At 50.0% G+C, this 27,839-nt stretch overlaps 12 protein-coding genes across 13 annotated transcripts; 8 read left to right on the plus strand and 4 right to left on the minus strand.

Annotated features, from left to right (window-relative positions):
* Positions 1-22: 22 nt before the first annotated feature.
* PV10_01173 (uncharacterized protein) lies at positions 23-857 on the plus strand. Its single transcript, XM_016365343.1, has 2 exons — positions 23-508; positions 556-857. The coding sequence occupies exons 1-2, from the start codon at positions 93-95 to the stop codon at positions 704-706; spliced, it is 567 nt and encodes a 188-aa protein (XP_016228992.1). The 5' UTR covers positions 23-92; the 3' UTR covers positions 707-857.
* Positions 858-992: 135 nt separating this feature from the next.
* Positions 993-1,912, plus strand: PV10_01174 (uncharacterized protein). Its single transcript, XM_016365344.1, has 2 exons — positions 993-1,419; positions 1,489-1,912. Exons 1-2 carry the CDS (start codon positions 1,132-1,134, stop codon positions 1,816-1,818), a joined length of 618 nt encoding a protein of 205 aa, XP_016228993.1. The 5' UTR covers positions 993-1,131; the 3' UTR covers positions 1,819-1,912.
* A 35-nt stretch (positions 1,913-1,947) lies between these two features.
* Positions 1,948-5,236, plus strand: PV10_01175 (uncharacterized protein). Its single transcript, XM_016365345.1, has 2 exons — positions 1,948-2,461; positions 2,564-5,236. The coding sequence occupies exons 1-2, from the start codon at positions 2,302-2,304 to the stop codon at positions 4,933-4,935; spliced, it is 2,532 nt and encodes an 843-aa protein (XP_016228994.1). The 5' UTR covers positions 1,948-2,301; the 3' UTR covers positions 4,936-5,236.
* A 368-nt stretch (positions 5,237-5,604) lies between these two features.
* Positions 5,605-6,925, plus strand: PV10_01176 (60S ribosomal protein L17). Its single transcript, XM_016365346.1, has 3 exons — positions 5,605-5,694; positions 5,807-6,023; positions 6,242-6,925. The coding sequence occupies exons 1-3, from the start codon at positions 5,692-5,694 to the stop codon at positions 6,577-6,579; spliced, it is 558 nt and encodes a 185-aa protein (XP_016228995.1). The 5' UTR covers positions 5,605-5,691; the 3' UTR covers positions 6,580-6,925.
* A 3,760-nt stretch (positions 6,926-10,685) lies between these two features.
* On the minus strand, positions 10,686-13,715 carry PV10_01177. 2 transcript variants are annotated; one of them, XM_016365348.1, is made up of 5 exons: positions 13,419-13,715; positions 12,669-13,368; positions 12,308-12,616; positions 11,768-12,250; positions 10,686-11,718 (listed from the first exon to the last, which is right to left on the minus strand). In XM_016365348.1, exons 2-5 carry the CDS (start codon positions 13,307-13,309, stop codon positions 11,460-11,462), a joined length of 1,692 nt encoding a protein of 563 aa, XP_016228997.1. In that variant the 5' UTR covers positions 13,310-13,368; positions 13,419-13,715; the 3' UTR covers positions 10,686-11,459. The 2 variants fall into 2 exon arrangements, with proteins under 2 accessions (XP_016228997.1, XP_016228996.1); XM_016365347.1 differs by having other exon boundaries at positions 12,669-13,715.
* A 261-nt stretch (positions 13,716-13,976) lies between these two features.
* Positions 13,977-15,919, minus strand: PV10_01178 (uncharacterized protein; the record flags this gene model as incomplete). Its single annotated transcript, XM_016365349.1, has 2 exons — positions 13,977-15,369; positions 15,418-15,919. The coding sequence occupies 2 exons, from the start codon at positions 15,917-15,919 to the stop codon at positions 14,243-14,245; spliced, it is 1,629 nt and encodes a 542-aa protein (XP_016228998.1). The 3' UTR covers positions 13,977-14,242.
* Positions 15,920-16,441: 522 nt separating this feature from the next.
* On the plus strand, positions 16,442-17,536 carry PV10_01179 (40S ribosomal protein S22). The gene is made up of 3 exons (XM_016365350.1): positions 16,442-16,499; positions 16,688-16,878; positions 17,113-17,536. Exons 2-3 carry the CDS (start codon positions 16,746-16,748, stop codon positions 17,370-17,372), a joined length of 393 nt encoding a protein of 130 aa, XP_016228999.1. The 5' UTR covers positions 16,442-16,499; positions 16,688-16,745; the 3' UTR covers positions 17,373-17,536.
* Positions 17,537-17,739: 203 nt separating this feature from the next.
* On the plus strand, positions 17,740-18,642 carry PV10_01180 (40S ribosomal protein S25). The gene is made up of 3 exons (XM_016365351.1): positions 17,740-17,796; positions 17,856-17,913; positions 18,028-18,642. Exons 1-3 carry the CDS (start codon positions 17,794-17,796, stop codon positions 18,261-18,263), a joined length of 297 nt encoding a protein of 98 aa, XP_016229000.1. The 5' UTR covers positions 17,740-17,793; the 3' UTR covers positions 18,264-18,642.
* Positions 18,361-19,430, minus strand: PV10_01181 (uncharacterized protein). Its single transcript, XM_016365352.1, has one exon. The coding sequence runs from the start codon at positions 19,336-19,338 to the stop codon at positions 18,430-18,432; it is 909 nt and encodes a 302-aa protein (XP_016229001.1). The 5' UTR covers positions 19,339-19,430; the 3' UTR covers positions 18,361-18,429.
* A 127-nt stretch (positions 19,431-19,557) lies between these two features.
* PV10_01182 (uncharacterized protein) lies at positions 19,558-21,584 on the plus strand. Its single transcript, XM_016365353.1, has 2 exons — positions 19,558-20,687; positions 20,736-21,584. Exons 1-2 carry the CDS (start codon positions 19,905-19,907, stop codon positions 21,366-21,368), a joined length of 1,416 nt encoding a protein of 471 aa, XP_016229002.1. The 5' UTR covers positions 19,558-19,904; the 3' UTR covers positions 21,369-21,584.
* A 164-nt stretch (positions 21,585-21,748) lies between these two features.
* On the plus strand, positions 21,749-25,711 carry PV10_01183 (uncharacterized protein). Its single transcript, XM_016365354.1, has 2 exons — positions 21,749-22,324; positions 22,390-25,711. The coding sequence occupies exons 1-2, from the start codon at positions 22,018-22,020 to the stop codon at positions 25,167-25,169; spliced, it is 3,087 nt and encodes a 1,028-aa protein (XP_016229003.1). The 5' UTR covers positions 21,749-22,017; the 3' UTR covers positions 25,170-25,711.
* Positions 25,712-25,909: 198 nt separating this feature from the next.
* Positions 25,910-26,632, minus strand: PV10_01184 (uncharacterized protein; the record flags this gene model as incomplete). Its single annotated transcript, XM_016365355.1, has 2 exons — positions 26,514-26,632; positions 25,910-26,372 (listed from the first exon to the last, which is right to left on the minus strand). The coding sequence occupies exons 1-2, from the start codon at positions 26,624-26,626 to the stop codon at positions 25,910-25,912; spliced, it is 576 nt and encodes a 191-aa protein (XP_016229004.1). The 5' UTR covers positions 26,627-26,632.
* Positions 26,633-27,839: the final 1,207 nt, after the last annotated feature.

A 27,839-nucleotide genomic window follows, 5' to 3' on the forward strand; every position in this document is an offset into this window, starting at 1 on the left:
CTTTCTCGTTTCGCCTTGGAGCCACAACTCTTAACTCATCATTTAACAGTCACACATGGACTACAGAACAGTTTCATCTAATTTTGCTGAAAATGCATCGCCCACTTGCGCTCTCACTACTATTGCTCTTTATACACAAGGTGCTGGCGAAGCCATGGGTGCCATGGGGTCATAACTATCCCTCATACCCGTCCAACTGCTTGACCGACGGCCAGGCTCTCGACATTGCTACACGTTATCTCTCTCGCTATAACAGCGGCGCGGTGACTTCATTGTCAGACCTCGCCGGCATCGTGACTCCAAATTTCACCAGTTATGACGAGACTGGAACGGGGCCATATAGCAATGAACCCGCGACTGTTGGCATTGAGGCCTTCTTTCAGTCCCTGACAGCGAGCGGCCCAAATTCGTTTGGGAACGCAGTACAGTACCCGCTATTTTTGTTGCACGACTGCAGCAGTATTTCATATCGCTGGAAATTTGAGGGATGGTCGACAGGATACAATGCGTGAGTAAATCATTGGTTGCATAGTATCAGCTTCCTGATGATCACAGGACCGTTCCTGCTGGAACATATCTCGAATTCAAAGGGATAGATATCATCTCTGTCGATTTGGACACGATGCTTGTATATAACGCGACGTCATCTGGCGACTGGATTAATTTAGCACGAGAATTGGGTCAGATTGGCACCTTCTTCCCTTGACCTCACGGTCAAACTTTGTGTCGGTCGATTGTGCTGAGTACCGAGGGATGATGACTGGGATGTATATCATACATCTTGCCATGAAACGTGTAATATTGAGGAAGGTATCAACATGGGATATAATGGGAAATAATGACAATTATAATGAAATCTAGGATGATACACACTCTCGCTAGATAGACCCCGGTATCACGTGCAATTAGGCGTTCTCGTCACGTGCGCCTTTTGTTGACCTGATGCCATGTGTGTCTGTCGTCATCTTCCCCGACTACGACTTGTTGCCTCTCCCATCATCTGGCCGTCGCCAGTTCGCAATTTAGCCAGCACGGCACAAGAAACCTTGGTCAACCATGTTCACAATGTTCACGTTTTACCTCTTCTGTCCCCCATCAGCCGTCAAATAAGCTCTTCCTCGCCCAGATGCAATGGTTATCGGCCTCTTCATCATCACTGCGATTCCTACCGTCACTGGCGTAGGCCAGGCCTATTCTGCCCAGAAGACGGCAGAAGAACGTGAGAAAGATAAGAAGCGCATGGCAAAATTTCACATCGACCTTGTATGCGATGCAGATAAGCCACGATTCGGGGAGCTAAATGGCAGGAGAGTGGTGTTAAAAGATGACCTCGTTTGGGTTGGTGCCGCTGAAGCGTTAAACCCGTCGCCTGAGGGTTACGTCGCGGAGGCATTCTACATCGAATATCCTGATAAAGAGGTAAGCTCTTCTTTTGACATGACCTACCACAGTCTCCCCTTCGCCAGCCATTGACATTCTCCTCGTCAGCGAGATCCTGTACCCCTTGGTCTTGTCAGCCAGACACGCGCAGACCCTCCGCTCTTGAACTGGATATATCTGGACAAGAATACTCTCGAATTGAAATACGGGAACAAGACTGCGAGCATAGAGCATCTTGTTGGCCCATGGGACTGGACAAAGGATGAACAAAAGGTCACATTTGACGAAGTTGATGAATTTACTGCTGTACAAGAACCCAAAACTCGCCGGTGGCGATTGTATTATGACATGAATGATGATGGTTTGGTCGGTTATGTTCCAAAGTCATGGCCCAAGGTGGAAGTGAAGTTGGAAAGGATTCTGATACCTGGGGCATGAATTACAGCCAAGTATAACTTCTCTAAGTGCAGTCGTTCTTAGCTACGGTGGAGCATTCGATCCACTACGTAATGCATTTCCGCACTTCTTCACCCAAACAACATGACTTGAACTTGTGTATGGTTTGAACCTCTGCGTTCTACGTGATCCTATAAGGAGTCGAATCCCGCGCTTGCACAACCTCGACACCAGTACTCCCTGTTGTTTCGTGATGGTCCCACACCACGATCTCGCTGCATCAATGACATGTTCCCTGATAATCTTGTCGCCGGTGGAAGTTCGTTTTTGAGATCTGATACCTCGTCACATGACTCTTGTGGAGGGAGATGATATCAGACATCTTCACAGTTTCCTCCACCGCTCAAGGATAAGTCAAGACTCGCCTGCGCAACCTCCCTCTCTCTCGCTCACCAGGTTCGCTCACGCATCTCGCCGTAGTCCCCCGCTCTCTGGTGAGGGCAGATATACGTTCAGTCGATCGCAATGGGTACCAAAGGCCACAGACAAGTTCGGTACATTAACTCTGTCAGTGATGGGGACCAGCGGCACTGGCCGCCAAAGCCATACAGAGCCAGCGATGAGCAACGCTATCTTAACATGATTGGCAGTGCCTGGGCACAGCAGGATGGTTTGGCAGGACCTGGTAAGTCCCCTTCTCCTCGACCCTCCCTTGCCATTCTCTCAAAGCGCGATTGCGTTCCTTGGGCTGCTCTGTCCGTGTCTAATTTGCACTTTTGCACTTTAGGTGCCGAGTTTGCCATCAACAAGCTCCCTGCTGGCTACTCTCTATTCGAGATCGACCAGCCTGGTGGCCCGCAAGTGTACAAACGACTTTTCGGACATCCGTCTGGAACCTATTTTGATTCTGCGCAAAAGTTTCTACCACACTTTCTATGGCTAATGAGCAACATGGCTGGTGACTGCTCTTGCATTTTGTGCAAGAAAGCTAAGCACAAGTCATCGGTGAAAAGAAGCCAACCACCAGGTGTATCCAAGCCATCACCAGGCAGACAGATCATCCCACGGCCAAACGCACGAAAGCCTCGAAATGCCCTTGACCCTTCTTTAATCATCAGCGACTCGAGAAAACAGCAGATGGACGGTGATAGCAATGGTTCAAGCAGATCACATTCCTTGGCAGGGAATCGGCGACCGCAACGACAGATCAGAGCTTCTGGCGCACCATATGCAGTTGATGCTTTCGGACACGAGGATGTGTACAAAGACCTTGTCAGAAGACTATGGGGAGCAAAAGATAGTAAGCAGGGCATTGAGGATGATATCCTTCAACCCAACACGATGGACTGGAGGGCCGGGCATGAACACGATGGCCACGGGAGAGACGTCATAGAGCGATGTATCACGTCAATCGCCCATCAGCATTCCTTTATCCCTCGAGTTGGTGAGCTCGTTCTGTGGATCCCCCATTTTATGGACAGACACTTCCTCATGGTGGATGATGAGACCCCGCATGGAGAATTCAAATTCTATTCACCAGATCAAAAGTGTTTCCATGGCCACCCTGATTGGAGAGGTGGCGTGGTTGTAGAGGCTCCCATTGCCTCGTCTCTGAACAGGCCCATTGATTTTCCAGATATTCAATGCCTGACGGAAAGCAAGAGATCTTTGAACACCTCGGGGTTTCGAATCGAGACATTTCCCGACCCCAACAATGAAGTGGACAAATCGGCATCAAAGCAATACCGATATGTTCCCATGAGGAACATTCGTCCCTTATCTCAGTGGCATGTACTGTTACGAGGGATTCCCGAACAAAAGTGGCACCCGTCGATTCGACACGCTTTAACTTGCATGACCAGCATCTCATTGATGGAAAAGTTCTGGTTTAGTGGGAAATGGCCAGAGGCCAAAATTTCTTGCAAGGCAATGTACTTGGGTTCAGAACTCATCACAGTCGGTGATGTCGTCCGCATCAAACCTGACCCGTCTGGAGCAACAAGATTCCCACAATGCACGGATGTTATGATCGTTGACGCCATCCGACTCCATCTTGGTGACATCAGACAAGAGTACATCGCGCCAGACCACGACCAGCTAGCGTCTGCATATACCCTCTCGCTCAAAGGACGTGCGTACACTCTTGATGCACGTCGTTCTTTTGACAAGGTAGAGTCCCATGCCGAGTTTCCCCCTCGCCCTGTGGCTGTTGCAGTCGACCTGGACGAGATTAAAGCGGAATTCCGACCTGTTGGTGCAGCCGACTATGGTCCCTGGTATCGTCTCCACGACCCAAAGAAATTCTATGCCATCACACAAGACATGGTTTTAGGCCGTTTGTACGAGTCCGGAGCGGTCCAACTTTGGACAGGTCAGCTACAGAGGAAACAGAAACCGGGCGCTAAGATTGAGCCTCCCAGTCTAAACTTTGACGTGCATGGAATTACCGAAGGCCGTCGATATGCCACCAAACACGATTTGAGACTGGACGAGGTCTCCACAGATGAGATTCAATGGTTCTGGGCAGATGACCGGGCAGAAGCACTCGATCTCGAAATGTTCAACGGAGTGAAAGTCGGAAGATTCGCTGATTTCAGAGACAAACCTACACAGGAGCAATGGCGGCGAAATGTTCGAATCATTGACGGACACACAGTGGCGAATGACTACTCCAAGTATACGCAGTTTACTGAAATCCAGCTTCCAGGAGCCACCCGAGGTAGGAAGCCGGGGTCCAAGGTGGTGAATGGAAAGGTGCTATATCCGGGCCATCCAGACTACGGCGCAGCTGTCGCAGCTGGAGCCGACGATGTACCCAGCACGCCTCGTAAGCACAACAGCCAGCTCGCAGGTGCAGCATTGGTGTCAACGGATGAAGAAAGCTCCTCGGAAGACGCCGAAGAGTACGAAGATGCACTCGAGGATCACCCGACAGGTGACACAGTTGGAGCTTCAGGTATTCTTGAGACGTCAGCACCGCCTCCGAAGCCCGCACAAGCATTACCTCGTACCAAACAGCAAATCATGGGGAGCGTGGAGGACGTGATTGAACTGGATGATGATTCGTCTTCTGATGACCAAGACTGGTTAGAAGGTCCTCCTCCATTGATTAGAGGAGGGACCGAGGAGTCTGAAGGGGGTGATTATCGACCTGATTGAGAATAGGATGAGTTCATGGCGTGTGCATGAGACTTTGGAGTGGTCATGCGAGCAGCAAGATTCTACTTGACTTTGAGAGCGATGAATTATGTATGATCTGACCTGATGAGGGACGTCAAACAAGCGGCGGCTAGGATAATGTCAAGTTCGCCCATGGTTCTAGGTGGATGCACGACAGTGAAAGAAAGCATGGGAAAGAAAATGGCTACAAGTCCTGCTCATAAATTGGCATGTAAAGATACCTGATCGACATGATGCACTCAGTCAGAGGTGGTTGCGAATCAAAATATGGGTTGACCTGATGCTGTGCTTTTCTACTGTACAAGATGTTGCCGGGAAATCCGCCCAAGGCCTTGGGCCGAGGGGTCCTTCCGTTTAAGTAGACGGCTACCGCGTTGGGCATCGTCATTCTCTTGAAACAAGTCAGGCTGGTGATCTGGCGCGTTGGACAAGTGTGTTTTGCCGGCACATGGACTTGAGCACTTCAATCCTGATTTAGCAAACATAACTTCCATGTTGGGGTACTTGACAATGCCAAGAGCCGCACTTGACATTTGGGGCTGTTGTCGAGCTTGCCCGACTTTCCTTGTGTCGGCAAACCTTCCAGCTTAAATCTGCCACCGATCTGATGAATCGCAGTCTTGGCTTTTCACACAACCAAAAATCTATGCCGAAAGTGCGCCTCGCCTCGACTTTTGAAGATTGATTTACGACAAACAAGGAGCATCCATCACTTCAACACCCACACAAGTCAAGATGGTACGCAGATTCCCCTCTCCTCATATTTGCGCCCATGACTCTCGACGAGTCACATTGGCATCAATTTCACCTCGCTGCTGGACGTTACATACTGACTTAAACAAATCTGTAGGTCCGCTACGCTCCCGCCGGCCGCATTGAAAGCGCCAAATCGGCTCGCAGCCGTGGCAGCTACCTCCGAGTCAGCTTCAAGAACACCAGAGAGACTGCCCAGGCCATCAACGGCTGGAAACTCGACCGAGCTGTCAAGTACCTCGAGAATGTCCAGGAATTCAAGGAGGCCGTCCCCATGAGAAGATATGCTGGCAGCACTGGCCGAAGCGCACAAGGTATGCAATATTCCGGTTGTTGATTTGGTTTTGGGGATCAGGGTACGAGAGGAAAAGAGGTGGAAGTCCCGAGGTCACGATGTGGAAGTGTCGTTAGGACATTTTTTTTTCTTGAAGAAGACCCAGCCGAGGGGAGGATGTTGGGTTGAACCGAGGAGGAATAAAATCTCTTCAAGTTACAGCGCAAGCATTGCTAACACCCTCGTTCGCATCTACAGGCAAGCAATTTGGTGTCTCCAAAGCCCGACACCCCGTCAAATCCGCCGAGTTCCTTTTGGGTCTGCTCAAGAACGCCGAGGCCAACGCCGACACCAAGGGTCTTGACACCTCGAATCTGATCGTCAAGCACATCCAAGTCAACCAAGCCCCCAAGCAACGCCGCCGAACATACCGAGCTCACGGTCGTATCAACCCTTACATGTCGAACCCCTGCCACATCGAACTCATCCTGACCGAAGCCGAGGAGAACATCACCAAGTCCGAGGACCTGAGCGCCCCCAGACTGAACGCCAGACAGCGTGGTGCTCAGCGACGAAAGGCCATCACTTCATCCTAGATCACGACGCAGATTGTCAAAAGGGGATAAATGGTGCTTACCTTGACAAATGTTGATGAGCGGCGCTTTCGAATTCGACTACGGTGGGGTGGTGGCATGGCGGCATGGCACTGGTTGTGACTCTCCTCACACGGAGCAACGACAACCAAGTGAAGTGAAGACTACTGTGATGGCCCATGGTGGGATCCAAGGACAGCGACGGGTGTTTGAATGAGGTCCACAGCCCATCATCATGCCTCCACCTGTTCTTCCGCGATGTTCTTGGGCGCACACAAAACCTGCTCTGAAGAGCTTGTATCAGACCTAGGTCCAAAAACAAATCACAATCAAGACTATTTCAATCTTCTCTGTCTGAATTGACATGTTGTCTGTCGTTGGTAGTCAGACAAGTATGATTGGACTCTTTTCTATTGGTGATGAGCCCGTGATTCGAACGTTCCTTTTTAACACCTAGGACAGTGACGGCGACATGGCCGCCCTACCACCAGAATGAATGGAACATCGCCCTCGGAGTTCAGACCTTGCTTTGATCTAGTCAGGCTGCCTTTGGTCATGGATCCTTTCCTGCATACCCAAGCACTCGTCCACCCTGCGTCCTCATCATTTAGTCTCTTGATCACGAAGGCATGCATAATGACATCTGTGTATTTGTGGCTAAATCAATTCAATCATGTGCAAAAGGGGGCTCTTTGTGTCAAATCATAAAGCTAACCTAATGCCTCGTGCAGTATTCAGATCGCCTTTTGCAAATCATTAAGAAGCAGATTCATGTCCCTCGCAGTATTCAGATCGCTTTTCGAAAACCACCAAAAGAGCAGATTCATAAGCAGATTCGACCGGCAATGATCCTCCGAGTCTCTTGACCTTAGATTCGTGCCACGTAGCCCTTCGACCTGACTATCCTCAGATCCCTAACATTCAGCCTCCAGCCTCCGGATGGGGCAATATGCCTGAGACCTTGTCCATGACCTGTCCTCTCATTCTCCCAGCCGAAGTCATTCTCTCACCTCAACAAAACCGAAGCAGATATGACGGTTGACGTCTTGACAAAGCCTTCTGGGGTGAATGATCTCACCGTGACGTGAGGAGTGATGCCGAGTCGGATTGTGGGGGTCCCACGGTCTTGTTGGTCACCCTGAGGATTATCACGAGCCATCATAATGTCTGGCTGGAATTGCGTGCCAACATGGGGGATCTCAAAGCGGAACTCATCAGCGCAAGAAAACATCTTGACGGCGATCTTATGGGCCTCGGTGACCAGTGTCACCAAATCCTCCCAGTCACGGGTGGTCTTTTGGTGCATCATGGGTTTGACGACCGCCCATAGTTGGCTGCTTCGTTGGCGTGCCACGTGCTGCAGATACTCTTCAAACTTTATGTGCCTAGCAAGTTGAGTGATTTGCTGGGCAATGTTTGTGAGAATCTGGAAATGAACTTGGGCAGGCGTTGTCTGGTAGATTGATGCTCTGAGACTATCAATCTGGCCGTCAATCTTGTGATCAAGCCCACTGAATGCATCATGCTTGAAGACATTCTTCATGAGCCATTGGACAATCACCTTTGTTACCAGGTAAAAACGTGTGTAAGGCGTTGACATGAGTGTGAACGCCGTGGTGGGAGAAGCAGCCTTTAGCAGGCGTTCTTTTATGGCTTTGGGCATACCATTGTCTTTGTGGGTGCTTGGAGTGTTGACATGGTTGAAGGCGTATAGTTGAGCCAAGTTCATGAGCTTTGAGAAAGACTCCTTGGGCTCCTGTTCCATGACGTCGCTCTTAGCTTTGGTCAATGCCAGAGAGTTGTCGGCCGAAGTCGCACGAGAGTGCTCACTGCTGTTCAATGCTGGAGTTCCTCGCGACGTAGATCCTAGCATCTGCGCCGGGCTGCGTTTAGAGCCACTTCCACTTGAAGAAGGCACTGCTGATGGATGATAGCCCGGTGTTCGATTGTTCTGAAGTCGTGGCTCTGGTGAGCCAAAAGCATTCACAAAGATGGATGGCTGGCCCTGGTGAGATGAGGTTGGCAATGGTTGTGATGGAATCCCCGATGAAGAGCCAGACCTATGGACGTTTGCTCCATAGAATGACGATTGTTGCTGGCCATACGGAGATTGGTTGTCTCCACCAGAAAACGAATGAGTCTGATCTGGAGCACCCTGGTGGAAAGAGGACGGCTTCGGATCAGCGTCAGTGGAATACAGAGGTCGAGGAGGTGGAGGGAAGTTTGGTTGTGAATCACCAAACGAAGAGGTCTGGCCGGGACCCATTCCACGACCTGGGGTTACATAGGGCACCTTTGGTTGGGAGATCGTCTTGCTTTGGGTCATGATGGTCACCTTTTGCTGTTCAATGACCCCTTTAAGGCGGTCTATCTCCTCAGCCATCTCCGCAAGCCTGGCCTCAAGCATGCGGATCTCTCGGGCATTGCTGATGCTGTCTGCTGTAGACATGGGAGTTTGCGAACGATTAGTGATCAGAGTATGCAATTCATTCTGGGTCTGGGAAAAAGTGCGCTGGGCGCTCCTGAGTCTGACTTGTGCATGCTCCATCTGGGGTGAGGTGATATTGTCGAAGGACATGGGGGCTCCATGTTGCCGAGACATTTTTGGATCAGCGTTGTGAGTAGGAAGGCACTTGGAAAAGTATGTAGTTGTGGGCGATCCCGTGGTAAATGGTACTGGCCTCTGCAGTGGTTTCAGCACCTAAAAGCCAGATGTCAGCTAATCCGATGGTACAAGGTGGCTGTCACTCACTGAAGGCTGGGTAAATCAGATGTCGTTGTTGACTTTGTTTCCAAGAAGTAAAGTCTTGCAACAAGACAAGTCCCTACTTCCAATTGTGAGAGTAAAATCGATAATGAGACACACACACGGATTGTGTGAGTGTGCTGTGTACCAGGAGTGTGAGGATAGTGTTGGACTAGTATATTTTTAGATCTTTCTTCTGAAAGATCTACTGGACCAAAGATTTGACCGAGGCAATATCCTTCTGTTGTTGGAGAAATTTGCAAAGGCGCCTGGGGAGATCTGCAGGTGATGATTGTTGCTTGTGAGTGAGTTGCTGAGGCAAATAAAGACAAATGAAACAAAGGGAAGCACAATTTGTGTTGGATTTTGGATCTTGGCTGAAGTGAGAAAGCTGTCAATGGGAAGGAGCTTGTCTGGGGATCTGAGAATTTGGCAGGAAGGAGAGCCACAGAGTAAATTTGGAAGGAGGCTGAATTTTCTGGGATGAGGAAAGAGGCAGCAATTGTGAGCGTCAAAGGTCAAACACAATGATTTGGTCCAGCTGTTTGGCCACACTGTCAGCAATAGTTTGATTCAAAGACCATAGAACCGAAGACAACTAACCGCGAGCTTGCGAGAAGGTGTAGCCGTAAGTGTCAAAAGGCACAGTAGAAAGCAGATGTTGTAGAACAAGACTCAAGGCGTAGACTTGGTTCAGAAGGATGAAGGAGAGAAAGAGGGAGAGGGAGAGAGAGCGAGTTTGGGGGGTTTTTGTAGAGGAAAGGAGCCACCAAGTCCTCAGCACATGGCATTCGCCTCTTGAGGCTGTGAGTCAGATCCTTGGTGTCTGCATATGAGATCAGAACACTCAAGCCCAAAGATGACTGAGCTTGCTGGTGTGAATATGATCGAATGTCTCAATGGCCCAGCATGTGCAAGAGAAAATAACGCCTAGGACGCTGCGTCCGAAACATGAAGAAGGCCTCACTGCCAATAGTAGACTGTAATTGACTCAGGTTATTGTTCTATGCCTTAGCCGTGATCACTAGATCAAGCATGAAGTCCACTCTCGATCGCCTCTCATGCCTTGGATGTTCAATATTATGTGAAGATGAGAACCTGTTCCAGACAAGCTCCGAGTCAGCAAACAGCCATCGTCACCTCGCGATGCAAGATACCAATTAGCTGTTGTCGCGAGGACAAACTTGTAATATGTTAAGTACTTTTGGAGGTGACGTTAACATCGTATAGCGGAGGAAATATATATTATGAGGTGAGTACCTCCCCCATGTAGGCACGTGATGTTAAGTGAAGTTTACGGCACAAGAACATAATGTTGCCTGTAACAGCCACAGAACCTACCGCAGTATAGCATATTCGGAGCAGATAGAGTCCTGGACTTCTCTAGCTTCGACTGACCCTTTGCCCTAGATACTCCTCTCATCTCATGGCAGGGCCTAGGTCTGATACAACGACAAAATAAATGTGTGAATTCAATGGAGCTGGCAACCATATCTGCTTGCGATTGGATTCCGCCGAGCAGGCAGGTTGTGACAGTCAACATTGTCTAAGACTAGAACATTCATGTAAGCAAAGAAGAAAAAGCATGCTTGAATTGTGGTTGATGCAACAAAAGCACACCTGTCTCACAAAAATTGAAGTAGTCAAGGCTGACAATCAGACCTGCATCAAACTTGCAGTGTCTGCCTCCCCATCACCACAGACCTACCAGGTTCCTCCACCATTCTGATCGATTCCTTTAGCACTGACAGCACCTCCAGCACTTCTGAGCTATTGCCATCTACCATGTCTGGTCGCCAAAGAGCCAGGTTAGCTCAATATATCATGACGACACTGTTAGGAGGATCGGTCCACCACTTAGAACTGGTGCCAATTACTGGGCTCCCTTTTGGCAGATAGGGTGCTTCTGCTTTCCCCCCTTTCCCTAGTACCATCAAGACCACATGGGTTCATGTTGGGAAGGCGAAAAGTCTCCACAAGATCGAGATCAGAGATGACGTGTCCTAGCATCAGGTCAACCAAGGCTTCCAGGATGGGTCAGTCCATCCCGCCAGTCTCACTGGCTGCGCAACACTTAGTCTTGACAGTGTCGTCTCGTATCGAATCAGGATACCTTGCTCCTCTATTTCATTCCACCTCACAGTGCCTTCGTTCGGGAAAACAAGCTGCTGTAGACGGCGTCAACAACTGGCTGTGCAGAAATCTGCCTACCACCAAAGTAACGTCCGTTTAGCCCCTTGATCGCATTTTCACCGCCAGACACTCGTTCAAACTTGAGGTAGATATCACCTTGCGTGTTGGGGTCGAGTGAGATGTGGACCACGTGTCCGTACTTTCCCTCGCATTCTGCCCGAACATCATCTTCGAGCTCTTTGACCCACCCCTCGCCTTCTTCCCTGTGAAACAGTTAGCAACATGATCTCGCTCTGGGACAAACACACATACTCAGCTGGGTCAAACATGTTTCTCAGCAGAACACATCTGCTAGCTTGGCTGACGTTGACTGGTAGAGGTTTGGACTCCCTCTTCGGCACTGTAGCCCGTTTCGTGTCTGCGTCGGCCGGTTCGTCGGTTCTGGCTAGTTTACGCATCAACGCATCTCTGCTGTAGTTGCTGAAATTGACTCCAGCGACATCCGTGTCGTCCAAAGCACTGGCGCCTCCCTGGTTTTTGTCTGTGTCGCGTCCACCGGCACGGTCAAAGTTCCCACCAGAGCCGCCAGCATGAGATCCTCGGCCCCCAGAACCCGAGAAGGCAGAGCCTTGGAAGGGCCCAGGCCCATTCTGGCCTTGGAATCGTTGCAAGAGGTTCGCAGTGGATTCGGGCGTAAATTTGTCGTTACCGAGGCCGACTCGGATAGGACGTCCTGCGAGGTCAAAGCCATTCATTTTTTCAAGGGCCTCACGAGCTTGGTTAGGATCCCGAAATCTATCATTCACGCGGTTAGTAAAGAAGACAATAACGCTAACAGGCTGGACAACGTACTGCACAAAGCCGTACCCACGACTTCGTCCACCTTCCTCCTTTTGAAGCTGGGCAAATTCCAACTCCCCAAAGGGTTCAAAGACATTCTGCAAATCTTGTTCAGTGATGCTGAAATGAATGTTACCAACATAGAGGCGGTGAAACGGAACCGAATTGTGGTTGCTGGTCGACGCCTCGGGGTTTCGTGCTTGTCGGTTCTTTTCTGCTTCAGTAAGCTGGGCGATGATGGGGATACCGAGTAGTTTCTGTCCTGTCATCTGGATAGCAAGTTGAACGGACTCTTCATTCTTGAACTCGACGTAGCCAACCCTAAATTTTGCGTTAGAAAAGGGGAAGAAATGGGCGGCGGATTACAACTTACCCCTTGGATCGCCCGGAGACTCGATCCTTGACGATCTGTGCCTCTTTGACCGGTCCGACCTTTTCGAAGAACTGGATCAATTCTTTTGTTCTTAGCCGAGCCGCAAGCTGTTGGACGAAGACTGTTCTCCTATCTCGCTCATCTTCTGTGAGCTGCGCTTCTGAGGCCTTGCTTTCGCCCCCTCTCTTAGGACTACCCGAGCGACGTCGGTCGCGGTCGCCCGCTTCTCGATCCCGCTCTTTTCGGTCATCTTGATCATGTTTAGACCGTGCACCAGGGCGATAGTAGCGATCATACTCGGGAGACCTAGAGCGCTTTCGATAGTGGTCGTCGTCTCGTCGTGATCGGCGACGATCGTCATCCCTGCTGCGACTGCGTCTTCGACTGCTCCTATGGCTGCCATTAGCACTTCCATGGTCGCTGCGAGGGCTTGTTATGTCATTTCTATCTCGACGGTGTTCACGGCTACGGTCTCGTCGTTTGCGGTCGCGATCGCGGTCTCGGGACCCATCGCGATATCTGTCCCTGTCACGGCGATCTGAACGATCAGACCGATGACGATCATCTTGTTCCTTGGGAGAGTCTTTGGTCTCGGCTGCTGCCGCCGAATCGAGGAGCGCTTCGACGTCGAGTCCTGACATTTGGGGTAGTTGTCGGTTGCGTGCTCGTAACAGGAAAAATATTTTTTAGAGGGTAATCACTTGAGGATGGTCAGAGGAGTATAAGGAGCAAGGTGTGCGTTTAGCCAACCCTTGCAATAGGATAAGAGAGGACGGCGTCGGCTCAGTCGCAAGTCTCGCTGTCGATGGCGCTCAGGACAAGACGTGGAGCGTAAAACTTGAAGATGCAAATAATAGCGTGAGTGTGGTTTTCGTGGGAAGAGTGTCAAGTCTCGTGGTAACAATAATCAAAGGAATGGCTATGATGGCAGTCGTCAAAGCCGTGAAATGTGTTATCAACCTGATTAATTTCGCTTGGATCGATGTGGTGGATTGCGAATTTCCACGAGGTGTTTCGTACTCATAGCATCTGGTGGCGGGCGCAGACACGCAATACTGCGTTCGGAGAAGAGAAAATCCTCTTCCGTGGCTGACTCATCAATTATCTGATAACGACAGTGTACAGTCATCTCTTGATCACGTGAGTCTTCTCCGGATACCCATGAAGCCGTATTGGTTGGAGGCAAACGAAGTGAAAGGAATTATGAATGGTAGCAGACTGCAAAATACAACGCGATTTCATTAAGACTGGCTCGATGTCTTTGCTCGGGTGGCTTCTGACAAAGGTGAGAAATGGAAATAGCAGTGAGGCTCTTAAAGAAGGCCAAACAGCTCTCCCTCAGGCATCAGGCAGCTGATGCATTTCCAATGTCCTTGCCCCCAAGAACAAGACAGTTAAACAAACGCCTGTCGAACGCTTCCAATAGTGTCCCAATCTATGACACAGTGGTGTTCGATCCCATCATGAGCGACCCCAAAACTCGGAATACAATTTGCAACCACGTGCTCCCCCTTCCAAACCCCCTAGGTTTCTCGAGAAGCCAACTCTCATCATGCATTGTAGCTATCCCCAAATCAAGAATAAGCCACATTGTTCAATGGCAGCTCATCAATCCACATGGGTGCATCATTGACGGCAACGAATTTTCGAACAAGGGATGAAGCTTCTCTAAATATCACCCCGAGCTCTTGATCCTTCTCGCTTGACTCAACCCTCTTGCTGGAAAGTGAATCTGCTTCTGGATTGTGGTTGATTGGGCCTTCCTCGTGAGTCGGTAGATTATCGTCTGCAGTGCATACTTTCTGGGACTGGAAGGTGTCGGTTACGTTGTTACTGTTCATCGTACCCTTCATGCCCTCCTTGCAGAATGGACAGCGATACTGTTCATCGTCCAGAGGAATATGACCGAGTCCAGAACACTGAAGGTGTATTTTCCCAAACATACAGAACATGGAGCTGCATTGAACGATTGGGCTATGGTCGGACATCTCTCGACAGAAACAGGTGCTGCTACGCGTTAGCTCGTCTGGGCTGCACACATGCTCTTGATCGATTGCGTTCTCCACTGGGACAATGACACCGTCTCGTGCAGTAGTCGATCGATCCGCCCATTCAAGTCCTTGTTTTCGATATTGCTCCCGGTGCGGAGGAAGATCAGGTCGAGCAGTAAGAATAAGATTGTCGGACGTGTTCGAGGTGTTGAGTACGCGTGCGTGCCACCGATCTACCCTCGTATCCCTCAGGATCCGCTCAATTTCATACTGCTTCTGTCGACGCAGGCGCAAACCGAAACTTGAATTGGAATCGACGCCATGATCGAGTGGTGGTTCTCGGGGGAAGTACATAAACCACATCTTCTTCTGCTCTAAACTTGGATGCAATCTCTCTGCCGCTTCCAGGATTTCCGCACGAAAGTCGCTCGTAGTACCGTCGTCTGTGGTACCATCGACGCCATTTGGCAATCTCGAAGGGATTTTCTCAACTATTCTGTATTCCTTGATGATCTGTGCCAAGCACTCAAGGCAATAGAACACAGCGTTGATTCCAATCCAAGGCTCGTCTTGCTTCTGCTGGTTGTCGGCAACACTACCAAAGGTATCTCCGACAGAGATACTGTAAGAATTGCGTCGACAAGTGAGGCGAGAGCAGCGATATGTATGATTGGGGTCTGAATGGAGGTGGAGAGAAAAGATCTTCGCCTCTGTTTGCGTCAATGTGTACCCTAGAAGGATGATGCGAGTAAACTTACCTATTACGCGTGACTGAAGGGTCTGAAGGTGTGTAATCGTCCCTTTCACAAGACCAGGAGTGTTCTCTGGGTACCGCGGTAGTCTGGTGCATTCGGTGCCCGAGCTGGAACTAGGATCGTTTTGCTGATCGGGTGACCGCATGCAGACCTCTGCGTATAGTATCGCAGGATCAATAACAGGCTCGGATGGTGCATCTGTGTCGACATCTTGGGCTTGCAGGGGTTCACCAGCGCTTGTCCAGGGCATGCCGCGCAACTTTGCAAAGAGATTCCAATTGGTGCCACGAATCCGGTTCACAATCTCTGCGTCTGCTATGGCATCTTCGTCGCGGAACACCACAGAGTAGCTCCGAGTCTGGTCAGCCTCTCCACACATGTAAATGTCGTCGTCAAGGCCAGGGTTTCCCTTGAATAGCTCCATCTCACCTCGGTTGCACGATAATGGCAGACCAGAAACTTGAGGTAGAAACTTGAGATCGGTGTGTTGATGTCTCGAGTGCATGGCAGATTAAATGCTGCAGTCCGCGTGGAAACTAGTGGGATATTCACCACTTGTCGGGGTGCGGCAATATCCCATACATCCTGCGCCTCGAGGTTTGCTGGTGAAGTACAACAGCCAATACTAGGGGTGACATGGCGCATGTGAATTGTACCTACATTTAGTGAAGAAGTCTAGGTAGGCTTTCTCCCTTCCATGACACAGCATTAAGTGAATTGATGAAATAACGTTAATTACCTATCACGGATTAAAAGGGAGAGCGAAACTTCACCAGTTACCTTTTGCTCTAGTTTTGGACACGTTATACTTCCACTATAATGAATTGAAAACGCCATGATGAAGATTCACGTTAAGACAGAATGAATGTTATGAAGGAATAACCTCTTGGTTGAAAGACGGAGTCTATCGGAGGTGGACCTAGAGGGTGTTAGTGAACCTAAAGGTTGTTAGCGTCTCGAAGTCTTGGCGGACCACAACGAACTTTCTCAGAAATCTTGAGACTGACTGCGGTCTGATCTTGTTTCTGACCTCCTCACGCACAAACGACAAATTCCACCGTCAACCACCAAACAATATTCCAGAGGTATGTCGGCACTCCGAACCTCTTCAGCTAGCCTTAGATGAGCAATCCACCTGGGAAGCCATGATTGTAACATTTCCATGGCAAACTGGGCAGGACACGCTCATCTTGCGCAACACGAGCTGAAGAACCCTTCGTTGGGCACTCTTACTTCTCGAGGCTACTGAAGACTAACAAGAACTCTGTCGCAGACACCTCAAGTCCTCGTTCTACACGACTTGAGAATCTCCCTATCCCAAAACCGCCAAAATGGTCAAAACCTCGGTCCTCAACGATGCCCTCAAGAGCATCAACAATGCCGAAAAGGCTGGCAAGCGTCAAGTCCTGATCCGCCCCAGCTCCAAGGTCATCATCAAGTTCCTGGCTGTCATGCAAAAGCACGGTACGTTGAACATACTCTTGCTGCTTCGATTGCGAATACAGAGCCGGTTTGGTTTACACAAACATTGTCGGGTTGATAACTAGGCGGAGGTTTCAAAATTGCTCGACGACCCTTGCCCTTTAAGTACCCGAAAGATTGAAACACTCAGCGGTTGATCTTACACATTGCTTTCGTTTCTTTATGTCTGATTATGTTTATTCGATCGCGACATGTTTGGCTGATACGTCTAATTAGGTTACATTGGTGAATTCGAGGAAGTCGACGACCACCGCAACGGCAAGGTCGTCATCCAACTCAATGGTCGTCTCAACAAGACCGGTGTCATCTCTCCTCGCTACAACGTTGCCCTCAAGGATCTTGAGAAGTGGGTTGTCAAGCTGTTGCCTTCTCGTCAATTCGGATACATTGTCCTCACCACCAGTGCCGGTATCATGGACCATGAAGAGGCTCGACGAAAGCACGTTGCAGGCAAAGTCATTGGATTCTTCTACTAGCCGTGTCGCGCTGAAAGGGCTTTTCTACATGACAGGCATGAGTGAGAAATGAGATACCCAATAAGTTTTCTATCGTGCTAGGTTTCTTCATCGACTCCTACGCACCCAATGAACTAGATAGCCTCAATACATCAAGTCAATGACCAATCTATGACAAGAGAATACTCTGTGCCCCTGTTTAATCGTACCAGAACTACAATGTATGCTATACTTGAGTCGCTCCTCGCTATAATAATGGCGTGAATGCCTTTGCATGCCTTGCGCAGGGTTGAGTCTATGGCCCGCCGTAGAATTTGTGCCAAGACATTTGCCCTAACTTTTCAACCTTAGACTTGGCGAATGCGGCGGAGAAAACTGACTGACATTGGAACCGCATCCTCTCGACCGTCCAGTTTATCACTCACGACAGAATATCGACAATATGGTATGCGCACCCATCGACGAGTCATAAAAAATTGGAGTACGGTTTACTAACAAATACAGGCGCCCGCAGCATCCTCCGGCGGCAAGAAGCAGAAGAAGAAGTGGTCCAAGGGAAAGGGTACGTTTCAAGTCAACCGTTGAAGTGTCTATGAGGAATTCTCAACTCATGGCCATCGAGATCGATTTTACCTCGCATGTGCCGAACAGTGCTGACATAGATCTCCCCATATAGTCAAGGACAAGGCCAACCACGCAGTCGTTCTCGACAAAGCCACCTCAGACAAACTCAACAAGGATGTTCAGTCATACCGTCTCGTTACCGTCGCTGTGCTCGTGGACAGACTCAAGATCAACGGTTCATTAGCACGAAAGGCTCTCGCCGACCTTGAGGACCGAGGTGTTATTCGCAAGGTGGTCTCGCATTCCAAGGGCAGCATCTACACCAGAGCGGCTGCTGGTAGCGATTAAGTGGACGATTCATGTCGATCAATATGTTTTCACTCGGAAACTCCCCAAAAAACATGAGCGCAGGAACACAGTGAAGGAGGCAGTAGACAGCCACAAATTACCACGGCTTCAATGCATTGGTTGCTCTATTAGTATCAACTGCGTGAGCTGATTGTTCACGAGATCTTCAATGGACCGGTTTACCTGAGGCTTCAGGTTGTTGATGCGTTTTCTGGTTCTTCCTTTTAGGCCGACCCTTCATCGCCTGCTTACACAACTCAGGTGGTGGACCATCGTATCGTGGCACAGCTTCTAGTTTACCAACTTCGAAGTATTTCTTGTGATTCTGGTAGAACTTTTCCCACTTCTCGACTTCCTGTTGTACTTTGGTTCTAGCCTTTCTTGCTTCCTGTTCCGCCCGGATCTTCCTCTCACCGCTCGTGATAATCTCGTCGGGATCGTCAATTGGTATGTAAATTGCTTCAGCGCCTCGTAGGTCGCCTGTCCGATCTTCCAAAAAACAACCTGTCACAAATGCCCGCGTGGCATCGCGGCCAGCGAAAACCGAATAACTGCCCCCAGGCCCGTAGGTGTGACCACCAGCAGATACATCAAAGATTCTGCCGTTGATTGCAAGATAAATGGGCTTAGTAGGATCAGAGCCATCGAATGCAAGCAGTTCTTCTGGGGTTAAGGTGATTGGTCCTTTCCACCACTGTGTAACTTGTGCTGTATTTGCAAACCATGGGTGGTAGCCCCAGAGTAATGATGACCCAGATGTCAAGTAGTATGAGAGAGCACAAGAGACGCCGATCAGCGTTATGAGGACTCGGAGAACATCAAGGAGGGATATGACTCGAGAAGTTTGATCCTCCAGGCCATCAGAGGTCGTGTCTATGGTCGGACTCGATGTATGCTGTGGAGGTTTCGTTGAGTATTGTCGTCGTCGTATGTCAGCCGAGCCATCAATGGATGTGGTGGTATTCAGGCTAGAGGGAGCATGTGGAAGGAAGGGACCGCTGACGTCTTGGTGGCTGTCAACATTGGCTTTAGAACCAGCCGAAACGTGGCGACTGCTGTTGTCAGATTTGCCCATTTCGAGAAAATCAAGGCCCTAGTGACAGATGCTGAGTATGGGCATGTGGAGCAGCTGCCGACTGCATAGTGTGATGGTTTGGTGGTTGCAGCCCGCATAAGCATAAGCGAAAGGACGAGGCTGGGTGATGCCATAATGGCGCAGCCTTGGAGGGAAGACGAACTGCACTAACTTGAGTACCGTAGTGACCAGCCACCCCAATTCCCAATACCCTTGAACCACCTTCTCCCATTCCACAAATACCCATTCTCTCAACTTGGCTCGGTCTTATATTTCGTGCACTGACCACTATCTGCCTGCGTTTGACCTGAATACCTAATTGCCCGACAATTGTTCCTGAACATCATCGAAGTCCACCAAGACGACAGTACTGTCATCGCCTGACTTGCCGAGGCTGAAATTCCCAACGTAAACCAGTCACGCCCAACCTGCGACCCTCAAACACAGTCTCCAAGAGCAAGTTACTGCGCTGCGAGTTTCGCCATCGCATGGTCTTCTAAAGAATACGTCATATGGGTCTTGATGAGTCAAAAGCATAATACCTTGGCCTCGACACATTGACTACAATGTCAGTCCAATATACTGTCACTGAACGCCGAAAGCGAACTACCAACTCTGGAGGCTTCGGTCATTCCGGCAATAGGTCGACGTTTGGTTATTGGGTGCCATTGACACTCACTGTCACTGCTGCCGTAATCGGTATAGCTGCTTGGATATGGAGTGAACGCCACGATGATGAAGAAGACTATCCAAGTGAAGATGAGCACTACCCTGGTGCCCCTGGTGGAGTTCCGCCCCCAGGTTATGCAAACATGAGTGGCGGCTTGCCTGTACAATCTCAACAGTCCACTGGAATACAAGGCCCACCACCGGGTGTCCAGGGCTATCAAGGGCCCCCAGGCCCAGGACCTACACAGCCAGGGGGATTCGGCGGCCCGCAGGTGCCGCAGGGGTTCCAACCTCCCCCCGGGACTGGAGCTCCTGACGCTGGGCCAGAGTATCGATCCTCGAGATCTGCTCCTAATGACTGGGCAAGCAAGACTTTTGCAGCTGGAGCAGCTGGTGTTGCCGCCGCCGGAGCCATGGTCGGTGGTGCCATCAATTCATTTACTGGAGGTGGAACCTACGAAGATCACGAGCGGTGGAGTGAAGAGGCTTCCCAAAGGCAGAACAATGAAGAGATTAAACAAGGAATCAGACGACGCGGAACTGCGGATGAGTTCTTCTCAGGCAGTGTTGGTTTACCAAAGTTAGCTTCTACTATGAACAGCAAACGAAAGACGGTCGTTGTCGTCGTATCGGCCTTAGAAAAGGACACACCTGACTCCAGCGAGTTTGGAAACCATGCTGTAAGTATCACAATCGTCCACTACCGGACATAACTGACGTGGCCACAGTCAATTCTTGCACATCTTCCCGAGTACATTGACCCAGACAAGGCAAGAATCTTTGTGCTGATCTACGCTCCGGACCTTAAAATACACCCCTCGAGTGCTGTCGCTGGGAGAAGGCCGTCTCAATCGATGGCTTCATCTTTCTCCAACATCAGCCACAAGGATGTTCAAACACCAGGACAGACGCCAGGCGAATTTCCGTCTGATGGCATCCTGACTCAGGTTGAGCCGAACCCTATCGATGAGGCTTCACCTCTATACAAGGACTTGCACAACCAAGCAATGTCGCTCGTCGATAAGGATAGTATGATCATCCCCTTTGCATCCCAGAATGGACACAAACACGTCTTGCGCAGCCTAGCACCAGAAATTGTCTACATTCAAGAATCACTCTGTGGCTCAGAAGGAGAAATTGTGTCTGATCTCTCTGGATGGGTTCGACAGACTGTGGTCGTGATCGGTGATGAAGGCGGACAAGGTGGACTGATTGACACCGATGATGAGTCTACTGTCACGGTCCAGAAGGAGACTTGGTGGCAGAAGGAAGAGCGAACTGGCCTAGGCAAGCGTGTGGCCGTAGTTGAGAGTCTCAAAATTGGCGATGACTGGCAAAGGCGAGTCAATGAGCGTGATTAATGGGATTGATCTGGTACCGACATATAAAGATGGTGCAGCGTAATCCAGTCCCCCTTTTTAGGATGACGTGCCCCTTTTTGGTGACACAGAATGTTTATTGTCGACCACGTTTCCAAAGTGTGCAACTACGCTCAAGCATATTCTCAGTCTGGTATTAAACTAAATCCCTCTAAGTATACGAAGTAGATGTTTTAAGAAAATGACCATTATATACCTTTGATTGACTGGTACTGGTACGTGTAACTTTAGGCGAAGAATGGTAGCCTCGCGGAGTTCCGCTCCTGCATAAGGCGTTTGCCAAGACAAAGCCCCGACCACGTGATCAGAGATCAACTTGGACGACATGCCTGCGAAACTCCGCCATCACCATCAACCAGCGACACGAGGTTTCCATCAACCCAGCATCTGCACGTTATCTCCTCTATCCTTGCCCTCATCTTGCACGTCGCATCATCATAGTCGCCCGAGTCTCTGTCCCATCACCTCCTCCCGGACCTGGCATCGATCTCGACTGCCCCTCATGATGCGCGTGCTGCCAGCATCGTCGCAAATTGGCCGAGGTAACTACATGGTGGTTCTGACCACTTCGGACTAGATCGAAAGACTTGAAGAACGGAGGGAGCATCTATTGCTCCCGAAATATCACAATATGGCGACCGTTGTCGCGAAGCCTCCTGGAACGGCCACCAAGATGAAGAAGCCTCCCACTCCGTCAGTGCAGACAAACGTGAATGGTGGCAGACCCACGGCACCTTCTTCTTCTCCCTCAAGCGCTCGAAAATCTCTTCCGAGTGGGAATCTGACCACTCCCACGTCTGCCACAGCGGCAGCCGCACCAACCACAAATGGCGTCGCGAGGCCCAATCGTCGACTTCAGCGCCTGTCGACCAAGAACAACGCCTCGGATACCGCGACTCTGGACAAGAGGAATACTAAGAGGTTCCCGGAGCCCCTAGGTCTGTCTAACTGTCTGAGGTGAACTTCTCAAAGAGACTTGACGCTGATAATGTTGTGGTCATAGTGCCCAAAGAACCTCATATCCTTCGCAAGTACAAAGGGTCCCCCCCATCGTTAATCGTACATTTACACCCCACACACTTCCGTTTTGACCAGCAAGATGGAAGTTTCAGTTATCATTCGGAGATGCGCATATTCATTGAACATCTCACAAAAGGCACCATTCCACATGACATGATTGAGGAGTTTCGTAAATCAGACGTCAAATACTACGAAGGATGGTTGATCGTCCGAGTGGTCGACCACAAGTCCATCGCAAAGGACGCTGCCGCCACTGATGCAAATGCAGACAGTGACAAGCCCTTCTCTATCCACAACTACAATCAGTACATTACCCCGTCGCCTTATGCTCCATACCCAACCAAAGAGCAGTCCGCAGGCAGGTCTCCACCATTGAAGCAAGAGCAGCGGGACTCGGCATCGAATGACGCAACGCAAAATGGCCTCCATTCAGATGACACCATCGACGTTGCACCAAAATCGACCAAGCCACAGCCCACCATTTACCATGTCGGGCTTCGACCGACCATTCTGTCACGACACATGGATCTTGTCCTTGACGCCATGACGCCAGATCCCAAGTCAATCAACCGGAAGCAGTCCCAGGCGGGTGTGAATGGCCGTGGTCCAAATTCAGGTGCCCCTCAAACACCCATCTCGGGAGTTCCACCTTCCATTTCGGCAGATAAAGGACCCCCTTTCAAGAAACAGAAACTGAAGATCGATCCCAAAGATATGCTTGACTACGAGGCACGCGTTATAAATGCCACTGCACCTCCGTTGTTCCTGGACCCGGTGGATAGCATTGAAGAGGTTGAGTCTCTGGTCAATCTTCTCAAAGATCCCTACCATGATGAACGGCCACCTTCACCAAAGAGCAGGAAACGCACGGTGGCTGAGCTTGCTGCTGATGATGCGCACGCCAAGGAACAAGAGCGCTTCATGCTGGTGATGGATCAGCGCTCAGGCGATGGCACAACCACGACCAATGCTGGTGCAGTTGACGGACAAGCTGGAGCTAACCTCTTCCAACCTCGTTTCGAGAAATTTAACGCCCTCGATAGCATTAAGAGAGATATTGCTGAGCGTAAACAAAGAGAGAAGGATCGACAGCTGCAAGAAGATGAGAATAGGAGAGGCGCGCAAGAGCGCATGGCCGAGGAGGAGAAGAAACGCATCATGATGCAACGAGTTCAGGACGCAAGAATGATCCGAAATCGGGAACGACAAGAGGCCAACGCTATGCAAGCACAACAAGCTCAGCAGGCACAACAGGCCATTCAGCAAGCCCAGCAACAACAACAAGGTCAAGCTGCAGTTGCAAGACCTGGGTCACAGCAAATGAATGGGATTCCGCCTAACATGCAGAATCAAATGCTGGCGGCTGCGCAACAGCGAGGATCCCCAATTATCCGGCAAGGAACTCCTCTTGCCGTTTCCTCGCCAGTGGTTACAAGTGCTCCGCAAGGATCTCAAGCCATGGTCATGTCCAGTTCCCAACAAGGTCATGGCTCGCCTCAACGACCAGGATCAGCTGTCCAGCATGGGCATCCGTCAGTACCCATGGCTAGAGGCCCAAGTGGACAAGGTCAACCGAGTAGGAATGGTACGCCTCAGATGCCTCATGGCACCCCGTCTGTTAGGAACGCCACGCCAATACTCCGACAAGGCACGCCAGCGCAGCACATGTCGCAGGCGAGCCCGCATGGTAGCATGGTCGCTCCAACGCCTCAAATGATGCAAGCTGGACTAATGCAAGCTCAAATGCAAAACGGAGTAGGCCGGCCGATGAATCCACAGCAACTTGCTGCGCTGCAGCAGCGCCATCACAATCTACAACAGCAAGCTGCAATGCAACAAATGGCTAATGGCACATCCCAGATGACACCTGCCCAAATCGCCAATCTGCAGGCACAGCATCACGCACAACAGGATCGACAGGCAGCGATGCAACGACAACAGCAACAGATGCAAGGTACTCCTCAGAGCCAGCATATGTCCCCCGCGCCACAAAACCAAAAGACGTATAATGCAGCGGTGATGGAGCAGATGAAGTCTCAGATGCAGAGCCTTCAGGCACAGGCTCACAGTTCGCCAGGCCAAAACCAGATGACTCCTCAGCAGCAACAAGCGCAGCTTTCGCACGCTCAGCAACAAGCGCAGCAGGCGCGTATGTTGCAGCAGCAACAGCAACAGCAACAGCAACAGCAGCAAGGGCAAATGATGCCGGGGATGATGCAACAACAACAGCAGCCGCGAGCCAACCATCAAATGCAGCAACTATTTCAAGCGCACCTGGCAGCGTACCAGACGAAGTTTCTGCAGCAAGCGGCACAAAAGTACGGTGGCAACACTCAGATGGTACAAGGAGCGGAGCTTCAGCATGTGCTTAATCAAGCCAAGCAACACGCAATGGCGGCGGCACGAAGGAAGCAAGCGGAGATGACTGCGGGCATGCAAGGCGGTAACATGAATGCCAACAATGTGATGGCAGCACATCAGCAGCAGGCCATGCTTCGGCAGCAACAGGTACAAGCGGCAGCGGCGCAGCATGCGGCACAGCAACAGCAACAGCAACAGGGTGTGATGCAGAACGGGATGGGTGGCAATATGGGGATGAATCCCAACATGGCACACGCGATCCAACAACAACAGCAGCAGCACATCCAGCAAATGCAATTGCAGCACGCACAGGCTCAAATGTTGGGCATGCAACAGCAGCAACAGCAGCAGCAACAGCAGCAGCAGCAACAGCAAAACATGCAATTCCAACAGCAGCGATGATAAGGATGGTACGCGCGAGCAGAGCAGAGCAGAGCAGGAGTTGGAGTTGGAGTCGAAGTCAGAGATTTGGTTGACGAAGGTGACCCACGATGGGAAGGAAGTTTCTTGCATATGAAAATGATTATTCGACAATGACCGGATTTGGGTGGCGAGAAGACGAATCAGATCAGGCGAGAGCAAAAAGTCAGGTTGGAGCAAGCGATGAGATGCAATCAGATGCAATCAGATGGGAGAGTTGTCAAGGACGGTGAGAAGCAGGACGATGGGGAGCAGGGAAGACCGAATGCGGTGATTTGCATATCAATTGATCATGAAGGGTGTTGTATTGTCTTGCATGGCTCTTGAATCAGAATGGCTTGCTTGGTTGCCTGCTTGCTTGTACGTAAATTTGTATGCATGTAAATCTTTTGCAGGTGTGCTGCGAAAGCGAGTGTGTTCAACATTGTTAGGATCAGACTTGACCTGGGAAACTCGAGTGCTGATACGCCTGGGATTGGTTATGAATACAAAAATGACGATTATGGAGCGTTGCTATTCTATTGAGAGCTGATTGAATGTGATTTGATATAATTTGCTTCATTTGACTGACTGACTGACTACTGATTGATTGATTCAACTGGACTTTTAGACTACAAACCCATCATCGACCTCGCCACGTGACAATGCATGTATCATATCATATCGTAAGTCGACCTCGAGGTGTACGGAGTATATATATATACGTAGACAAACTGGCCTCGTCACACGGCAATCGGTTGAGCCTCGCCAGGTTTAGCATCATATGAGATTCTGCCCGCTGGAAGGAAGAACAAAGCGACAAGCGCACCACCACGCACCTCAGGATAATGATGGGTTCCAGGACCAGGACTCGTCCACCCTTTACCCTGCCAACCCTGCATACCCATCAACTCGGCACTGTCGTCAAGCTGAACAACACAATTGATCTCGCCGTAGGGATGTTTGTGGTATTGACCACGATATATGTCCTGCGACTCCATGTAGACAGTGGTGATGCTGATGAAGAGTGATTCCTCGCAAGGGGCTATAATGCGTCCTCGTCGGTATTTGGGTCCGTCGAGTTCGTCCTTGGCTACCCAGCCTTCCTTCAGTCCTTGTTTGATATAGCGACAGAAGTCTTCGTAGTATTCGTTGCCTAGGCCGTAGTCGCGATTTAGTCGGGTTTCTAGATCTTTGCCGGGAGTTCTGAAACCGTGATGCCACGTGATTAGTCTTCTGATAAGAGGGGGACATGATGTTGTTGCACAGTACAGTGTCAATTGTGAAATTTAATGTAAATGACGGATGAACAACTAGGATTGAGGGGAGAGGGGATTTCATTCTTACAAATGCTTGACCTCGCGGAAAAACTCATAGCAGCGAGCCACGAATTCTTGCGCAGTAGGGTATTCGGCTAGGTTGAGTGGTTGCGCCCCGGCATATGTGTCTGTAGATGCCATGTTGAGGGGAAATGAGAGATAGAAAGGGCTGGTGGAGGGATGTCGTCAAGATGAGTGCTGCTTGGTTCTAGTGTGAGTGAATCGACCCCTCGTGTGTCAATGATACATATATAGAAGTATGTGCCCTCCAGGTAAGGATACTGGGTCGGTGTAAGTAGGTCAATCAGGCCCTGTGACAATCCTTTCTCAGTTTCTAGACGGCTGCTTCGTAGACTTGGAATTGTCTCAATAAACAAAGAATTCAATCTATTATGGGAATGGCAAATCGGGACAAGGCCATTACCATGTTCAGCGGACAATTCCTGAACCAATCGTTCCAAGTACGACTGACTACGCATATCGGGTTTCCCCAAATCCAACACACCCCGAGAGCTTAGTATCGCTCTCCTTTCATTTGCCGAAATCGATGCCGAAGCCACTTCTTACTACTCTACCACTAAATAAACGACGGGATCTCGGGGAGGCTTGCGGAGAAGGTCGAACATTGTGGATCTGATTTGCTTCCCCAAGAGGAGAGGAGGGGGAACATGTGGACGCCTGGACAATCGAATTGTCCTAACAACCAACTATACTTCCAGTAAATGTCACAGGTGCTGATGATTCTCCAGTAGTGATATCTCCTAATCGAGTAGTTTCTATAGGCTCCCCAGCCGTTCTTCCTCCTCGGCTCAAGATCGAAATCCAGTTTTGATTCGACTCGACACTTCACTGCATGTTCGCTGACCTTCTTTTGTAAGTAGTGGACTTGACCGTCCCCCATGGTCCACTATCCAGGTACGACTAAGGACTCGTACTGTAACCCTCCAAGCGCTATCGCTATCCGATAATCAAGGGATTCGGGAAGAAAGATATGTGGATGATTGATTATCTACCTTAGGTACTTAGTCTATCCGTAGGTACCTAGGTATGTATGTACATACCGTCCTTTTGACTTGACCATTCGAAATTCGGTTCCTTGGATATTTCTCAATGGGTGGTGTCGTTGCTGTCCTCAAAGCATCACATTCTTTGAGCATGTGCATGCTGTGACAAACACCAATCTATACACTTTATCCCCCTCAATTCACCCTGACAACCTGAGACATTGACGAACGGAACCTACCTGACCTGTTCTGTCGAGTCCGTCCCAACTCGACCACCTACACCACAGTCATTTGTCTCATCCTTCTCCATTCCAAATAATGGATGCCCTTCCCTCCGAATCAACCGTTGA

Source organism: Exophiala mesophila (genome assembly GCF_000836275.1).
Source record: "Exophiala mesophila strain CBS 40295 unplaced genomic scaffold supercont1.1, whole genome shotgun sequence".
NCBI classification, from domain to species: domain Eukaryota; kingdom Fungi; phylum Ascomycota; class Eurotiomycetes; order Chaetothyriales; family Herpotrichiellaceae; genus Exophiala; species Exophiala mesophila.

What these genes read in the sequence shown, in the direction of transcription:
- PV10_01173 (XM_016365343.1), top strand. Translation starts at nt 93, where the DNA reads ATGCATCGCCCACTTGCGCTCTCACTACTATTGCTCTTTATACACAAG. An exon ending in TGGTCGACAGGATACAATGC is followed by an intron (nt 509 to 555) that starts GTGAGTAAATCA and finishes TGATGATCACAG; the next exon opens with GACCGTTCCTGCTGGAACAT.
- PV10_01174 (XM_016365344.1), top strand. Translation starts at nt 1,132, where the DNA reads ATGGTTATCGGCCTCTTCATCATCACTGCGATTCCTACCGTCACTGGC. An exon ending in TCGAATATCCTGATAAAGAG is followed by an intron (nt 1,420 to 1,488) that starts GTAAGCTCTTCT and finishes TCTCCTCGTCAG; the next exon opens with CGAGATCCTGTACCCCTTGG.
- PV10_01175 (XM_016365345.1), top strand. Translation starts at nt 2,302, where the DNA reads ATGGGTACCAAAGGCCACAGACAAGTTCGGTACATTAACTCTGTCAGT. An exon ending in GGATGGTTTGGCAGGACCTG is followed by an intron (nt 2,462 to 2,563) that starts GTAAGTCCCCTT and finishes TTTGCACTTTAG; the next exon opens with GTGCCGAGTTTGCCATCAAC.
- PV10_01176 (XM_016365346.1), top strand. An exon ending in CACTGGCCGAAGCGCACAAG is followed by an intron (nt 6,024 to 6,241) that starts GTATGCAATATT and finishes TCGCATCTACAG; the next exon opens with GCAAGCAATTTGGTGTCTCC.
- PV10_01177 (XM_016365348.1), bottom strand. Translation starts at nt 13,309, where the DNA reads ATGTCAGGACTCGACGTCGAAGCGCTCCTCGATTCGGCGGCAGCAGCC. An exon ending in GTCTCCGGGCGATCCAAGGG is followed by an intron (nt 12,617 to 12,668) that starts GTAAGTTGTAAT and finishes CGCAAAATTTAG; the next exon opens with GGTTGGCTACGTCGAGTTCA. An exon ending in CGTGGGTACGGCTTTGTGCA is followed by an intron (nt 12,251 to 12,307) that starts GTACGTTGTCCA and finishes CGTGAATGATAG; the next exon opens with ATTTCGGGATCCTAACCAAG.
- PV10_01179 (XM_016365350.1), top strand. Translation starts at nt 16,746, where the DNA reads ATGGTCAAAACCTCGGTCCTCAACGATGCCCTCAAGAGCATCAACAAT. An exon ending in GGCTGTCATGCAAAAGCACG is followed by an intron (nt 16,879 to 17,112) that starts GTACGTTGAACA and finishes ACGTCTAATTAG; the next exon opens with GTTACATTGGTGAATTCGAG.
- PV10_01180 (XM_016365351.1), top strand. An exon ending in GAAGTGGTCCAAGGGAAAGG is followed by an intron (nt 17,914 to 18,027) that starts GTACGTTTCAAG and finishes CTCCCCATATAG; the next exon opens with TCAAGGACAAGGCCAACCAC.
- PV10_01181 (XM_016365352.1), bottom strand. Translation starts at nt 19,338, where the DNA reads ATGGGCAAATCTGACAACAGCAGTCGCCACGTTTCGGCTGGTTCTAAA.
- PV10_01182 (XM_016365353.1), top strand. Translation starts at nt 19,905, where the DNA reads ATGTCAGTCCAATATACTGTCACTGAACGCCGAAAGCGAACTACCAAC. An exon ending in GCGAGTTTGGAAACCATGCT is followed by an intron (nt 20,688 to 20,735) that starts GTAAGTATCACA and finishes ACGTGGCCACAG; the next exon opens with TCAATTCTTGCACATCTTCC.
- PV10_01183 (XM_016365354.1), top strand. Translation starts at nt 22,018, where the DNA reads ATGGCGACCGTTGTCGCGAAGCCTCCTGGAACGGCCACCAAGATGAAG. An exon ending in GAGGTTCCCGGAGCCCCTAG is followed by an intron (nt 22,325 to 22,389) that starts GTCTGTCTAACT and finishes TTGTGGTCATAG; the next exon opens with TGCCCAAAGAACCTCATATC.